General features: G+C 47.6%; 1 protein-coding gene across 1 annotated transcript in view; it reads right to left on the bottom strand.

Annotated features, from left to right (window-relative positions):
• Positions 1 to 830: 830 nt before the first annotated feature.
• Positions 831 to 17,514, bottom strand: part of Marchf3 (membrane associated ring-CH-type finger 3) — a 147,563-nt gene continuing 130,879 nt past the window's right edge. The window contains exons 4-5 of the mRNA XM_051163259.1: positions 8,940 to 9,149; positions 831 to 1,781 (exon numbers count right to left, since the gene is read on the bottom strand). Coding sequence (XP_051019216.1) covers positions 1,623 to 1,781; positions 8,940 to 9,149 — 369 coding nt within the window. The 3' untranslated portion in view covers positions 831 to 1,622. The remainder of the gene's footprint in view (positions 1,782 to 8,939; positions 9,150 to 17,514) is intronic.

Here is a 17,514-nt window from a genome sequence, read left to right on the forward strand (position 1 = left end):
GGGGAGGAAACCTATTGTCATAAGCCATAAAGCACATCTGAGTTCTGCAGCAAAGATAGTACAGCTGTTTCCGTCCCTGGGCAGCATGGAGAGCAGCCCGTGAAAGGAGGGTTTGGCCCACAAAGGGGACAGCTGCAGCAGCGTCATCAATCTGCCCACAGAATCGTTACCCTCCTTGCCTCTGCCTGTGCGGAGGCGGCTGCACTCACGCCATCTCAGCCGGGGAGCAGGAGGTGGGTGCTGGAGTGACACTCAAAATGTGGGTCATGTTCCAGAGATCCGTATTGGAAGCTGGGCCAGCCTTCTCACCCTGTGCATGTATGCATGGGTGGAGAGCTGGGAAGCTTGAGAGCCGCCCCAGTCTGCGCTTGCCTCAAAGACATCAGCTCCTGGCCTCAGGTGGACACAATGCAGGGTAGGGGTCAGACATCTATGCTGTGCCAGATAAAAGGGAGACACGGAGCCCTTAGATGAAGTCTATTTTGGCCTGTGACAGAATTGGCTTGTGGCTGGGGAAAGGAACTGTGTGGCACACTTATTTTATTTTTTTAAAAATCTGACAAAAGGGTCTCCGACTTAGCACTAGGCTGATAGGACAGGCTTTATTGTCACATCTACCTCTCCCGGCAAGAAATTCAGTAGAGCGACAGGAAAGCTAATTGATATGCAAAACAGGTCTAGGGGTCCTGGAAGCTGGTGCTCAATTCCTAGCAAAAGCAGAAGACAAGAGCTAACTGAGGGGAGGCAGGAGCAAACCAGCTGCTTTGCTTCGCCCCTTTCATTTTGTAAACCTAGCTGGGACACTATACGGGGTTTTAAGAAATAAAAGAAAGTATTGCACCAGTGACGTTTGTCTTTCACACACCAGATATTTATTATTAGAAAATAGCTCTATCAGCTGTCAGTACCAAACAAGTTGAAAGGATCGAGCATCTCAATAAGTTTTCCTTCTTAATATTTAAATAAACTGCTCACTGTGGCGTGTTGCCACGCCTTTTTTCCCTTTAAAAACTGAATAACTAAATGAGGTTTAGTACAAAACACCTTTTAAATGTGACTTGTTCTGAAGTAATTACGCTGACTCCTTGAGTAAGAGACATGAGAGAGATGAAAAAGACCACTCAGGCTATCAAGTTAGCCACCAAAGAATCCACAGTAGAAACCGGGAAGTGAATAAACCAACCCAAACAAAACCCATCCAAACCAAGAAGCCAGTTTGTACATTGGCTTTTCAAATTTGATTATCATCTAAATTATATATTTATATATATATATATATTTGAAATAGTAATAAAAAAGGAAGAATTGAATTGCATCCTCAGCAGGACAACCTCCCTCATATGGTAAAGAGGTGTTCAGAAAATTCCGTTCAGTATCTGCTAAATAGACATGTTTGGCAGCTTAGCAAGTGTCATATGAGTGCAGCATCCATGATTTTGAAGTCAAACAGCATTTGTTTCCTTCTGGCCGAATTCCTTACTCAGGCGACGTGGTGACAATGGCTCCAGATGTTCTTAGACCCACAAGACTAAGGGAAGGGCTTTGGGGTGGCTCAGCGCGCGGTCCCAGTGCAGAGACTTCCAAACCCCAAACAATGAGTCCATCAACGGATGACACAGACATCAAACAATTGTCTCCTTTGAGTTCCTCTTGACTGAGTGGAGCCCCAGCAAGGACTGCTGGTTAGAAGGGACATTGACAGACTTTGGAATGAGGAGAATCACCCTCTGATTGGTCCGACGCCATTCATTGTACAATCGACAGTGGTACCTAAATGACACCTGGGTAGGAGAGGAGAATATGAGAGACCCACAGGTGGCAGAAGTCGACAGTCAATTCAAGAAATAAACATGTCATCTAAAACAGTGCTAGAGTGGGCAAGGGCCTCCATCAAGCAACTGAGTGCTGGGGTGTTGGGTACCCATCAAGCCCCCCCCACTGGGGCTAGCATATGGCTGCTACCCCTTCTCCTCCCCATACTGGGAGAGATCAGGATGTGAGTAGGAAAATAAAGTTCTTTCTGAGTTGGGATTTGTTTCCTAGTGGTGCCCTGGCACCCAAAGCCTCAGTCGTGAAGAAGCCTGACGGGAGAGACAGGCCCCCGTCCAGCTGTGGACCCCAGGCAATGCACCTGCCTGTCCCCCATGCTGCTTAGTCAGAGGGGAGGTGTGCTGGGATGTCATGTACTCTTCAGCAGGTTCAACACTGCACAGTGTAAAAGGCCCCAGTCCCACTCAGAAACACAGGGCATCTTTTGTCCTGGGCCGTGACAGTCTGCAAAGTTGTGCTCTGGCCTGACCGTGGTACCGACTCCTGTGGTCAATGCCGTACTTCCTTGTCTCTCCCTGTGGACTGACTCCAAGGGTCTTGGGAGCAGAGCTTGTGTTGTGTTTTATCTTTGCAGGCCCAGTACTTCTCATAGTGTCAGACCCTGGAATATGTTGAGTGAGTGAGAAGACCCCATGCTTTCAGATGAAAACACTGCTTCAAGTTTCAGGACCTAATTGTACCTAAAAGTGCTGCCTTTTTTTATATAAATGACCTAGAATGACATTTCCAGGTTCTCTGGAAATAAAGTAGAAGCTTTGATTAAAAAGGCTTGTCAGTATTGGGGTGTTGTGGCACACGTCTGTAATCCCAGCACTTGGGAGGCAGAGGCAGGTGGGTTGCTGTGAGTTCCAGCAAGTCTACAAAGCAAGTCCAGGACAGCCAAGGCTACACAGAGAAACCCTGTCTCATAAAACAACAACAAAAAAGGCTTGTCGGCCTCCAGGGTAGGACCATGAAACCCAAGGCCACCAATGAACTTTCTGAGGTGAGGAAGCAGATGCCCAAGCTGAGCGCCCTATACATTTAGGTACGAAAAGAGAAGCTTTCAACTCTCAGGGATGTACTTCCTCCCAAATGCCCTGACCATGCTGGAGCGGATCCACCTTTTAAAAGCTTGTTTCTCTTGTGACTATTGTGCCATGTTGCTACTGGCGTGTCCCTGGAACTTGAGAGGCAAGTGGGAAAGCCAGGTGCAAGAAAGACATGGGACACAGCAAGCACTAAGAAAGGTTTAGCTACCCGAGGAATCCAGAACCCAGAATCTGTGCTGACAGCTGGATCTCAGATCAGCAGTTCCTCCTCAGTGCTTGTGCTTGGCCAGCCACTGAAGTTAGCTGAGTGAGAAGTGGCTGTGGGGACAAGCAGAGGACAGGCACACAGGGCTGGAGTATACCCCTCCTCCACCCAGTAGCTGCCTAAGTTTTTGAGGCTGTCATCTACAAGCTTTAGGTTTTTTTCCTAAAAATTATTTATTTTTATTTTATGTGCATTGTTTTTCTGTCTGCATCTGTCTGTGTGAAGGTGTCAGATCTTGGAGTTACAGAGAGTTCTGAGCTGCCATGTGGATGCTGGGAGTTGAAGTGCAGTCAGTGCTCTGAGCCGCTGAGCCATCTCTCCGGGCCTCAAGCTTTACTTTTCTTGTGTGTGAAATGTGGCCTGAGGTGCTCCCAAACCACTTAGCACGGTCTGGCATGGACACCAGTATTCTGGACCTGGATTTCTTTGCATATTATAAGTATGAAAAGGATGCTATTAGCTTTGTGACAACTTCCTAAGCTTTGTGACAACTTCCTAAGATACTGAAGAGATTGAGCTTGGCTCTCAGTGTGGTAGTGGACCAGCTGCAGGCGGCAGCTCCTGGGAGCTTGTTAGAATATAAAAATTCTGGCCCCCATCCAGACCTGTGGAATCAGAGTATGTCTTAACAAGATCCCCAGGTGACCCAAAGTTACGCTGAGAAGTACTGCTCCAAGGGACACCAGGAGTCAAGGACTTAGCAGGTTTCCTTGTTCTGTCATCAGGGGGAAAAAAAAAAAGCTCACTTGTGTAGACAAACAGATAAGACCATATTAATCTGTTTAATTACTGTTAACTACCAAAGTCTGCAGGCAAATTCAATCAATGAGAACATCTTGAAGATCTTTCTCAGGGAAAATGAAGTTGAGCACAAGGCAGAGGAGAGCACAGGTCTGCAGTGGCTCCAGGCTAATCTTTGCTTCTGTTTCCAGATGTTCCAAGGCACTCCCTCCTTACAACGCACTATCATAGTGGGGGAAAAGTAAGGTTTAATTTAGAGAAATGAAGAGAAGTGGAAAGAAAATCAACTAACTGAAAAGAGGCGGGGATGAAAAGAGCCTCATTTAGGCTCTGGGTTTTTAAGAAGAGGGTGGGAGGAAAGATTACAGAATTGTTATTTTAAAACTACTACTGCTTATGGATTGCTTTCCAATGTCGACTTGCTTATTCACCTAAAGGACACTCAACTCCTATCCTGGTCTGTTTACAGTGAGCTCTGATCACATGACAGTTGAAGGAAGGGGACTTCAGTGTCCAAACTTTTCTCTCAGGGAGGCAGATGGGGCGTTGAAGGCCTGTGGTGATGTCACAGCAGGATTTGGGAAATTCAATCAGATCTTCTCTTGGGAAATTTTGGGGTGACTGAAGCATATGGGTGAGACCAGGGTTCTGGGGTACCACCTTCCCTGCAGTGGGCCCTGCTCCCTTGTCAGTACCACAGGAGAGATCTGAGAAGGAATGGATTGACTGGAAAAAAAAATCCTGCTTAGGCCTGATAAAACCTGGGCTCTTTGGCTCATGCCTGTAATCCCTACACTCCAGACGCTGAGAGCAGGAATGACTCACCAGCCCAAGGTCACAGGCTACAATAAGAAGGGCCCCCCTACCCCACCCCACCCCACCCCAACACACACAACAAAAACCAGCCATGCACCCTTAAGAAACAAAAGTAGTTGTAGCCAGCCTCAAAGCAGCATGGGCTGGCAGCATTAGAACTGGAAACTCCTTGCTCGTGTCCAGAATTTAAATGATAAACCATGGGAAAAATCTAGCCAGGGCCTTGGTCCTCCCTTCACTGGGTTGGGCCTTGCAGCATGGGTCATGCGGCACATGCAGAGATGCCCCGTGCCACAGCATGGGTCTCTTCAGTCTACACAGGCTGACACCCAGTTCACTCAGCGTCTTCATGCTGTGGTAGGACTCAGTTCTCAGCTGTCTGGCTGTGTACAGACTTCAATTCATGTACCTTCTCCTAGACCAGTGGCTCTCAACCTTCCTAGTGATGTGACTCTTTAGTATAGTTTTTCATGTTGTAGTGTTGATCTGGTGCTATGTATTTTGATGCTAATTACTGGCCCCCAAGATCTAGTTGCTGCTCAGACAAGCACAGTCTCATGTATACCTGTCCTGTGTAAACTTGCTCTACCTATTTAAAGCTGATTGGTTAATAAAAAATGCTGAAGCTTGGGATTTGGCAGAAGAGAGAGGGGCAGAGTTTGAGGTTCGCAGGCCTGAGGTTGGGGGACCAAGAGACAGAAGGAGGAATTGGTGGGGATGGGTTAGTGTGCAAAGAAGCACACGGCTGGAACGGAAATAGCCCAGACAGGAATGGTTAAAGCAGACGGCCTGGGGTGGGGGCTGGGAAGTGATAAGGGTAGTTTAGAGGATTAATATCTGCCCAGTCTCAGGTAAAATGAGGCTATTCTGAAATAGTACAGGTGTCTGGGTCTTTATTGATTATGATAGTGGGTTAGATAACACTGCTGTAATAATTATAGGCTTTAATAATAAACTTCATTAGATATTTTTATATATTTTTTTCTTTTCTTTTTTTTTTTTGGTTTTTCGAGACAGGGTTTCTCTGTGTAGCCTTGGCCATCCTGGACTCACTCTGTAGACCAGGCTGGCCTTGAACTCACAGCGATCCGCCTGCCTCTGCCTCCCTGGTGCTGGGATTAAAGGCGTGCGCCACCACGCCCGGCTTATTTTTATATTTTCTACAACAGCTACTGTCCTGAGTCATAATGTAAATATCTGAAATGCAGGACATCTGATATGTGACCCTTGCGAAGGGGTCATTCAACTCCCAAAGGGTTGTGACCCACAGGACGAGAACCTCTTGTTCTAAATCATGAGTGGTGCAAGCTGTTGAGGGCCTGGCCCCCTGTGTGCAGGGTGGGTTTCTAGAACAGAGGCGATGGCTAGTCTCTGCATTCGCATGATGACAGGGCCCTTGTGGTCATGAGTTACCAAAGGCACTTTGAGGTTTGTAGTGTGAGTGCTTGTCCCTTGTCACAGCACCTGGCTGAGAAGCTCTTCCAGGAATGGCCCTCTGCGGAGCGGGGCCTGGGCTGATGCCGCGTTTGTTTATCTGAGACATTTCCACAGCATATTCTCCTTAAGCTTGACAGCTTGTTTACAATGGGCTGCTGCCGGAGGGCACTTTCCAAGTGCTGTCAGCTCCTGAATTACGGCTTTTGCCAGGGCTGCTCAGTACAGCATTTATCTGGGAAGGAATTATTCTATATTCAGTAACCTATTGCTGAGCTGACTCTACAGTGTGGTTTTTTTCCCCCACACCAGTCAAGGCAGAGGAGCACCATTCCTTCCTCCTCACTGCTCCGCATTTTTCTGGAGGGCTGGGGGAAGGTGGAAGTTGGAGGGGCAGGGAAGACACAGGAAGATGACCCTGGGCCTGCCCTGTGGTGGGTGCCTAGACAGTCACCAGATGCTATGGTACGTTACCTTCACAATAAGCCCAGCCCAGGAGGTGGCGATTGTTTCCTCCGTTCCTCTTTGGGTAGTGGGATGAGGAGGCATGGTTATGTGTCTTCTTTAAAGTGATTTAGCTGCTAGGTAGGAAGCGGACTCTTGGGTTGAAGGCCCTGGCTTCTAAACGCAGGTGCTACACAGTACTGCCTTGCAAAAGTGTTCTGGACGACAACGTGCCACCCCAGAAAAGGCTGGCTTAAGGCATGGTTCCCACCCACCCCTTCCCCAGATGAGATGGGGCCACACACATTTTTCTCTAGTCATCTTTATCTTTTCATGTCTCCAATCGCCCCTCCTTTTTGGCAGGTGTACACTTTACAGAGCATGTTTTCAAGACCTCAGTTGGTTCTGGGAGCCCAACATGTGGGTTTTGCTTTCTTTTCCTTTTCATCATCAATATAGTTCTATGAAAAAAAAATCACAGACCCCAAAAGGACTAAATAGGGTGTAAAAAAAAAAAAATTTAACCAAACGAAAAACTTCCCTGTGCTTAACTATTACTTTCCAAAGTCGTTAACTTTGCATTCCTTTAATTCAATGTCGTGACACCAGGGGAAGTGGGTCGTAATAGGCATAACTAAGGCTCAGAGAAGTGACGTACAAGGTGTGCAGGTGACAGAGTGAGATGGAGACTGCTTAATCTGTGTGTGTGGTGTGTGTGCACGAGGCCAGAGCAGGGCATCTTAACCTATCACAAACATTATTGCCTTGGAAAGGGTCTGTCGCTGCACCCGAGGCCCATCTGTTCACAGGCTGATCAGCCAGGAAGCTTCTGTGCTCTGTCTGTCTCTGCCTGCCTCCCCTGGAGCACTGAGGTCACAGGCACACACAACCATGCTTCCATTTTTATGTGGGTGCTGGGGATCTGAAGTGAGGTGCACTGGACCTGTGTCCTCTTCCGCACTGGGTCATCTCCCCAGCCCTGCTTACTTCCTTATTTCTAACCATTCTCTCACCACAATGAAAGCTTGGCAGCTGTTTCCTTATTTGGTTCATAGTGAAGCAGGACACAGTTTAAAAGCAAGGGCCATCACAGGAGGAAAACACAGTTTCGTGTGTGTGTGTGTGTGTGTGTGTGTGTGTGTGTGTGTGTGTGTGTGTGAGAGAGAGAGAGAGAGAGAGAGAGAGAGAGACTTGGCTATCTGGGAGTAGAATTTCTGAATCAAGCGGAAGCCCCACTGAGCTCTTGGCATCTGAATGTACCCAGTTTAAGTCATGTCCCCTGACTGTCTGCACATCACTGTGGGAGAGAAGAGGGGGCCAGAGCTGGGAGAGGTCCTGATGAGCAAGAGGGAAATGAACAGACAGGTCTGATTGGCAGAGGAAGGAAGAGGGAGGGAGGGCGAGCCAGGAGCATTGTGAGGTGCTGACACTGTGTTATGGGATATGAGAAGGGTACGCTTTTGACAGGAAATACTCCCGAATAACAATGGGGCGTGCTCAGATTACAGCTGAGCCCACACAGGAGTGTCAGACCAGGAAGTCGGGTGTGTGTGGGTGGGTGGGATGGGGTCAGTGGTGGGGCGTGGGGGGCTGGTGGCAGCTGGCCTGGCTCCTGGTTCTCCTCCTCCTCGAAACAGCCTGCCTCGCCTTCAGCCCTTCTTCAGCTCTCCCATGGACAGCACAAGGAGGAAGCAAGCGGTGTACTTTGTGGGTGCTTCCAACTGGTGCCCCAGCAATCAACCTACAGCATGAAGTTGAATGAAAAGGGGAGTGCTGAAAAATTCTTCCTCATACACAGCAGGAACACTTATTGGGAAATGGCTTTTCTTCAGTGGCAGAAAGGCTTCTTAGCTAGATAAATCAGTGCTTTTATGGGCAGCAGAGTCAATATCCCACCACATGGAATAATCATTAGGCAGAGCGTACTGCCACATCTAGCAAAGACTTTAGGCTGTGTCAGGATGCAGGCAGGAAATAGCCAGCAGGCAGGGTTCATGGTCTGTGCAGGGGGCTGCAGTGCGACAGTCATTCATAACCTACCATGAGCCCAGCCACAGTGAGAAGCAACCAGAGAAAGCAAGCGTCATGCCTTATACCAGTGGGAATCCTAGTCCACCAGAGAGGAACATACAGAGTGCCTGTTTGACGGGGGAAGGCTGGGAACCTGGGTTTCTTGGTTTGATGTGCTCTTCCTTGTGATGTGTTTGGACATACATTCTCAGCCCCCCAATACCTCCGAACCACACTATGTGTGCCGTGCCAGTGTTTGAAGGGCTGTTGTCAACTGGGCAGGTGGGAGGTGCTGCAGATGTGAGGGGGCCTGTGGTGACAGGCTGCCGGTTCGAGCCACCCAAACCCCAGCCGCTGGCCATACTCACTAGTGTCCAGAAGAGGTAAATTGTGAAGAGTGCCACAGTGAGTGCAATCAGTCCCACGGCTTCCAGCCGACTACTAAAGTGCAGGTGGTCCACGGCGCCCCGCAGGCACAGCCAGCCTGAGATGGTGGCCAGGGGCGTTATGAATAAGAAGCACACCATGTCTCCAAACAGAGTCCGCTTCTCGTGCTGGGGGCCGGGGTTTCTGAGCCACTGCCAGAAAAAGACACAGAGGAAAAAGAAGTCAGTGGAAGGTTGGATGGTGGTGAGGCGCAGGAGTGTGCTGCTCCCAAGCTGCCTTTGCTTTGGGATCTGGACAAAAAGGCACTTTTGTCCCACCTAAGATGATAAGGATTCATTGGAGACTTATTCTCATGCCTCTGTCCCTTGAATAATAATGACAACAACAGTTTGTAACGTCCTCGCTGAGGATGACCTGCTTTTTGTGAAGATAGTTCAGTGAATTGCAATGATGTTTGAAGGCGGAGGAAACGTGCCTCTGCCATGCTCTGTGGTGAGTGGCCCCTGGATTTTCAGATGTGAAGGCTTGGTTCCAGGGTGCTGACAGTGGGTACTGGGGCGCTCTGGGGAGCTGGTGCTTCAAAGGGAGGCAGCCATAAAGTTTATTAGAATCATGTCCCACAGGAGGTCCTTTGCTTCCTTAGGATAAGGTCACTTGCTTTGACACATGCTCTGACCCTGTGCTGCGCTCATCAGAGGACCAAGCCAATATGGCTGCCACCCTTGGCTGTGCACTTCAGAAGCATGTGCTTGAATAAAACTTAGGTCTGTTTTTTGCTTCAGGTAGTTCTTTGTAGTGACAGGAAGCTGACCAATGCAGGAGGTAAGGCTGAGGCTGGAAGCCTGTGTGCACCCCCTCAGCTTGCCTGTATCTTCACTCTGAGAATGTGTGCAGAGAGGGGCTAGCCTGCACTGCTGAAATCCTGCAAATCCCTAAGAAAAGTCTGGTGGCGGGACTGCCTTTGGAGTCCTTATAATAGTCTGTCTGATAAGCCTTAGGCCATGTGCTTGGATGGTTTATGCCAGTCATGACACATATTTACTGTCTATTTTTGTCCTGAGGATCTGTAATCTAAGTGGCTGAGGTCAGTTGCACAGGTATTCTACACCTATGTGATTGACCACAGTGATTCCTAAGTCTCGGGTAAACTTCATTCTAGACAACACTGTACAGATATTAATACAAACTACTGCTAAAAGCAAAGCGTATCTAGGTGGGTATGGTGGCTTATGCCCATAGTCCTGCTACCTGGGAGGAAGAGGCTCAGGAATCATAGTTCAAGGTGATCTTTACTATATATTAGCACACCGGTGTGACGTCACTGGGAAAGGACATGTGGAAGCTAGGACTGTGTCCTGGGTACCTTGTCCTGTTTTTCCTTTTAATCTGGATCCCTTTGATGTCATAAACCATAACCTCAAGTGTGACAGTTTTTCTAAGTCCCATGAGTCCCAGTGAATCATTGAATCTGAGGACAACCTCGGGGACTCTCAGCACAGAATGAGACCCCAGCTAATGCCCCTTGGTTGGCTTTTCAGACCCTAATGTCTTCACTTAGGGTCGCCTCTAACATCTATTTTTTTTTTAAGTTTTTTTTTGAGACAGGGTTTCTCTGTGTAGCCTTCATTGTCCTGGACTCGCTTTGTAGACCAGGCTGGCCTTGAATTCACAGAGATCCGCCTGCCTCTGCCTCCCCGAGTGCTGGGATTACAGGCGTGCACCACCTCGCCTGCCTCACATCCGACACTTTGACAGTGCTGCCAGAGTGTGCGGAAAGACCAGGGAAGAGAATTTCTTGTTGAAAGACCATGAAGGGAATACAGGCTGCTGTCACCTTACTCCGTGACTGCTGAAGATGGGGACTTGCTTCCCCTAGCACAGTCTGCAGTCTGCAGTGGGTCACAGTGCACTTCTGCATTGACCTATTGGTGTCGGCATACTCCGGGAATGAAGGTGGTTTTTCTACAGATTAGCATGAAGCAAACCCAACCAAATGGACATTTCTAGCTCACCTGTCCCTTGTAGTCATGACAAGTGAGGTTCTGTAGGACAGGTGATGGGGTAGGTTGGACTGACATGTTGGGACTCTGTCTTCCATCCTATCCCCACCAACAAGCAGGTCCAGCACTATCTGTCTGTCAGCACATGCCCAGTGCTGCCATTTAATGCAGCAACAGGAGCCCTGTAGGATGCTGAGGAGAGACCCTAATTGGCCAGGGCAGCAATTCCTGCAACACTGTGATTGGCTGATAAGGGAAGGTGGGAATGAAGAAGGTAGGAAGGAAGGAAGGGTCATATGTGAGGACAGAGGCAAAAACCAGTTGCTACACAGACAGCAGACAAGCTGGGGCTTGGTGGGTAGAAGCCTCAAGAACAAGCAGAAGGGGCCGGAGGGTGAAGCACAGAACAATGTCTGTGGGGGGGTTCTCCCCCCCCCCCCCGCATGTACCTGCACCCCAGCACACCAGCTTCTAGTGATAACCCTCTTGGAAATTGGGCTGAGATGCTGAAAGGAGTCAATCTCAGCTCAAAAGTGGGCATGAATTAATATGAGGACGCAGATAAGGGGAGTCCACTTATTTGTGAATATAAATCCAACATTATGACTATTTAACCAGATACCCAATTGATCAAGTGCAAATATATTAACCCTGCCATGTGCTGTCAGGCCACTTCATATATTTCAAAGAGCTCGTATTAATTAACATTTTCTTGCCTAAATACTGGCACAACCCCTAAGAAGTAGAAGATAGAAATAGGTCATTATTACCCAATTCTACAGACTGAGAAAGGTTAAATGATTGCATCATGTGACAAACAGGCTGAAGTGAGGGGACGGCTGGTCAGGCTCTCTCCACAGTCATCACGATATGCTATTAGTAAAACTTATGACTTTTTTTTGTTTTGTTTTGTTTTTCATGACAGGGTTTCTCTCTGTATCTTTGGCTGGACTCTGTAGACCAGGCTGGCCTTGAACTCACAGTGATCTGCCTGCCTGAGTGCTGGAATTAAATCCGTGTACAACCACACCCAGCTCATATGACATTTTAAATTGCAAGACTTACTCAGGTTCTTAAAACAATAGTATTCAACGTTTAGTATAGCAGTCCCTTTAGACTTGGGTTTTCCCTGGAAGCAGACAGGAAGTTCATGTACTTACCTCTGCAACTTCCTTTTCCTTTACTGGAGAATTCTGGACATGTTTTATTTATTTAGAGACAGGGTTTATGTATCTCTGGCTGGCATAGAACTTGCTGTATAGATCAGGTTGGCCTCCAATGCACAGAGATCCATCAGCCTCTGTCTCCCAAATGCCAGGAATAGAGAATGAGCCACTATATCTGGCTGAATATATTTTATTAACATTAATTTATTACATATCTATGTGGCTTCTAAAGATGCCTTGTGCAAGGTATGATCCAGCCATGAGAGAAAATGATTATGAACCAGTGTTTTCTTGATAAACATATATTAGATTTCTATTTATTCATCTAATATATTTTTGTATGTTTGTGAGTGCAGGTGTGTATATACCATGGTGCATGTGTAGAGGTCAGAGGACAGCCTGGGGTGTTGGTCTCCTCTTTCCATCTTGTTTGAGACAGGGTCTCTTAGTTTACACTGGTGGGTACATGAGGCTAATCTAGTCCTTGAACTTCTGGGATTTTCTGTTCTCTGATCCTCATCTTCCTGGAGTATGATGGGCCGGGGGGTGGGATACAGATAGGACTAGTGTATCTGGCTTCATGAAGTTCTGGGTATCCGAACTCTGGTCCTCACTTCTACACATGGCAAACACTTTAACCACGGGACTATCTCCTCAAGCCCACATTGTCTAGTAAACAGACACACAGGGGGCTAAGATGCAGCTGGGTGGCAGAGTGAATGCAGGGCATGCACAAGGCCTGGGTTCAATCCTCACTACTCCCCTCCCTCCATAAACGTGAAAACAAGTGTGTGACAGGCACAGTGGAAACTACAACTGCCTGTTCCCTGGGTCTTGTGTTCTAGTTGCTCTCTGATCTTCTGTATCCCTGAGAAATGTCTAGCCTACTTTGTATGTCTCCAATTGTACTTTATTAGTACCGTTTTGGGGGGCCCTGCTTACCTTTCTGCTTATATTTTAATGAGGCGCTCTTAGTACTGTTATGCAAAGTATTTGTTTTCTTTGGACCCCATGTGCCACTCACCTCTCTGAGCGAGGAGAGTGGCAGTAATCTGCTGTTGAGAAAAAACACTGACAAATACCTAAATAAACCAAAACAGAAGTATTCATTCAAGTCGGGTTGTAACAGGGTATTTGATTAGCTTAAATTTCTAACGATATGAAATTAAATAAATTACAGTATTTACTTAAAATAGTAAGATCAAGTGATAATGCACCTTTTGTTTATAGACATGGTATGTTGTTGAGTAGAAAAACCTCCTCTGGGAAGAAAATATACTCTGATCCTGTGAATGTAGATCTGTGTACACAGACATAGAAACTTTCATTTCCGTAGACACGGTATATTACATGGACAAAGACGAGAGGGATAGTTGATAAAAGAATACCTATTCCTGGCATGGAATTATGAGATTATGAGTGGTTTTAAGATTTTGTGAAATATTGTTTTCTGAAATGAATATGGACCACATAGCTATATCTGTACATCCTTTGTATAGAACATTTATACATACAAACACATTTGGAAAGGGAGGAAGGGAAGGGAGAAAGGGAGAAACAGACACAGAGAGAAACAGGGATGGGAGAGGGAGAGAGAAGGAGAAACTGAAGGGTGGCAGACAGTGGGGGAGGCAGGTGCCTAAAGCAGTAAAAGCTTTTGCTTATAACAGGGCTGTGAAAGTGCCCCCCAAAAGTACCCCTGAAGGAGAGATAAACCTGTTTTTGTTATGATCCCAAGTGTGGGATGGGGAATGGTCTTGTGAGAGAACAGGTGATGTTAATCCACTAGAAGGCAAACCACCTCTCGGGAGCTTGATTGTTGCCAGCTGAAAAGATCTGTGACCAGACTCTGGGAGGAGATATATAAGTGAACCAAAAATAAGAGGCAGAGCTTTTGGAGACTTGGGATAGTGTTGGCTGCTCATCGCTCCACTTTGAGACACTCCTACAGAGAACCACTCGAGGGAAGGCTTTGGGGCTCTGGGCTCCTGCTGAGGTTCCGGGTTCTGGTTACTCCAGGTTCCAGCAGAAGAAATCCTGCTGATTACGCCAGGAGAATCGTTCCTCGGAACTGATATCCTTACAGTTTTGTTATTGTATTCTTTAATCCTCTTTTCCTATTGTTTTGGTTAGTCGGGTTAATACATTTGTAATAAAATATATTTGTTAAGAAAATTGAGCGTACATGCCCCCACTTCACAGATACAGATATGGGGGAGCAGGGAGTTTCATAACCTCACTAAGGATAGCTAGCAAGTGAGTGGTGGAGGTGGGATTTGAACTAGCCTCCGCTCTTTGTTCCCTGCTTCCCATATTAGCATTTTCATCTTACACCAAATGGAGATGGTGTGAGTGCAAGTGTATGATAGGTTTTCCTCAGCTTAGGTGAGATGTGCTAAGTTGCGGTAACTTTGTGGCATGCAAAGCAGGGGGTTGGGGGGATGGATGTCTACCAAGTTGCTGAATGGTTGGCTGCTTAGGATGTTATCATGGTAATTCTACAAGATTTTCTGGGCTGCTGCTTTGATCGATGTTAATTCTTGTATCTAACCAGAATGAGGTCCAGTTTCTGGGCGTTTAATCTCAAAAACATTATCATGCACATTGGCCTAATTTGTAACAGACAAAAGGTTGATCTCAATTACGGTGTTTTTGCTGTTCTTGTTCTTGACTGGCTTCTGCTTCTCTGTCAGTTACACTAAGCATACACTGGGCAAGGTGCCCATTCTGTAGTGGTGTCTCATCGCCTAAGCACGCAGCCACTGGCAGGGAAGGTATAAGCACCCTTGGTTTTCCTGCTGGGCCTCATCTACACTAGCATTGTCCAGGACAGTGCGTGCCACGCACAGGGCACCTAATCGGGAACCAGTGATAGCAGCTTGCTTCCTGAGCCCTTCCTATATACGCCCAGCATTATTTTATATGTGGCATGTAAGAATTCATACAATAATTTTTAAGGAAGGTGAGCTGTACAAGAGCGGCTTTGGGTTCTGCCTCAGGTAGCCTGGCTCTAATGAGTGTGCTCATAACCATCCTACCATGTCCTCATCCTTAGCAAAAACTAAGGTGAGAAAACAGAGGAGGACCACACCTTGAACAGTCCTTACCAGTACAAAGAGTATCTGCTCATGGTGCTTGCCGTGCTGTGAGACCCCACCGTGCCACTGTGGATGGCGTTTGCCTGCCCCGGTGTGAGACCCCACCGTGCCACTGTGGATGGCGTTTGCCTGCCCCGGTGTGAGACCCCACCGTGCCACTGTGGATGGCGTTTGCCTGCCCCGGTGTGAGACCCCACCGTGCCACTGTGGATGGCGTTTGCCTGCCCCGGTGTGAGACCCCACCGTGCCACTGTGGATGGCGTTTGCCTGCCCTGGTGTGAGACCCCACCGTGCCACTGTGGATGGCGTTTGCCTGCCCCGGTGTGAGACCCCACCGTGCCACTGTGGATGGCTTGTGCAGCTAAAATGCTGGTGCTGAACAGCTTACTCTTACTTCTATGATACTTGGTGGTTAGCTGCCCTGGAGAGGCCAAGGTCACTGCTGGAGGGTACTATCTGTATGGCAGCTTTCACTTGGCTGCCAGGGGCATTCTTCCTGCTTTGTTTTCTCTGGTACAGTGAAAAAAAAAAAATGAGGCATGCAGGTTGATGACTCACATCTATGATCCCTGCATTTGGGAGGCAGCAGTCAGCAGAGGGTAACTGAGTGAGATCTTGTCTCAAAAAGCCCAAACAAACAAATGAACAAATCAACAGACAAAATCCTTGTGTTGAAACACCCAGCAGTGAGCTGATCTGACTACTTTTTTATGGAAATCTCACTTGAGTCACTAACTTGCTCCTTAATCACAATGCTGATCTATTCTTTGAAGTAAGTTCAACCAACCAAGCAAGCAAGGAGAAACCCAACTGTAATTAGCAGATTAGGGCCTGAGACAGTCTAGGGAGTTAGTGCGGCATTGTACTACCATGACATGGTCTCTCTCACTGGCTGGGAGGAGCCTTTGAGGTGGGTCAGCTGTGTGTGGGGTCAACCTAATTATAGTGTCACTATGTTAAGTCACTGTCTTAGGGCTTGTATTGATGCCTTAAAACACCATGACCAAAAAGCAAGTTGGGTAAGAAAGGGCTTATCGAGGCTAATGTTTTCACATTGCTGTCATCATTGAAGAAAGTCAGGACAGGAACTCAAGTAGGGCAGGAACCTGGAGGCAGGAGCTGATGCAGAGGCCATGGAGGGGAGCTGCTTACTGGCTTGCTCCTCATGGCTTTCTCAGCTTGCTTTCCTATAGAACCCAGGACTACCAGCTCAGGGATGGAACCTCCCCAGTTGATCACTAATTGAGAAAATGCCTTACAGCTGGGTTTTAGGGAGGCATTTTCTCAATCGAGGCTCCCTCCTTTCAGATACTACTAGCTTCTGTGTCAAGCTGACATAAAACCAGCGAGCACAGTCCTTAACTGGACGGTGGATGTGAGGGGATAGCTGACTCTGCCTTGAGACTCCAAGTTAAAGCTTAAGTCCCCAGGCTAGGAAGGACACCTTGTAGGTGAGGTTGTACTAGAACCAGGTCACATTCTGGTGGCTAATGGCCCCCACCAACGACACTCCTCCCACAGATCTCCTTAGTTGGAAGCCATCAGGAGAATAAAAGAACTTGGGAGAAGACACCCACGAGTTCCAGTTCCTGGAGCTGGAATTGGGGTGGACAAGGTAAGGTTTCCGTGTGCACTCACTTGGGGCTTCTCGTCTGGATGTGTCCTGTTAATGTGGCCCTTGGGAGATTTACTAAGCCAGAACTTGCTGTTCTTGTCACAGTTCTTACTTCAGAAGTGCACACATTCTAGGATGACCTGTCTCAATGTCTGTGGAGCTGGGCCATAAAATGGGCAATGTGATGAACGGAGTTGTCAGATCCTTTGTATGTTTAAAAACTGGAGATAAAACCTGAAAAGCATGCTTTTTCACTTGACTGAAACAAATCAGCAAACACGACTACACACAGCGGCCAGTGTTTGAGTCCCCAGATCCCCAGGCTGTCCATGTGTGTGTTTCCTGGTCAGCTAGATCTGGGCAGAGGGAAAGCCAGACTCTACGAAAGCTAAGGAGATGCTCGCTGCAGATGTCGGTGCAGCCATGCTGGATGCAGGGCACTTCACACCAGAACTTGTCAGACGATTGCTCAAGTCTTGGCCTCCTTCCAAGGCTCTAGCCGTACACATCCAACATCACCATTAAGATGACTAACAGATAAACCAAATGTCATCCGTCTAACAGAACCAGCGTGGGCTTTTATTTTTATCAGTAAATGACAGCACTGCTATCCTCTCTTAAGAGCCCTGTTTCCTTTCTGTGCCTGACCCCACTCCTGTAGTTCTTCCGGAAGTCCT

This window comes from Acomys russatus, chromosome 20, assembly GCF_903995435.1.
Source record: "Acomys russatus chromosome 20, mAcoRus1.1, whole genome shotgun sequence".
Taxonomy (NCBI): domain Eukaryota; kingdom Metazoa; phylum Chordata; class Mammalia; order Rodentia; family Muridae; genus Acomys; species Acomys russatus.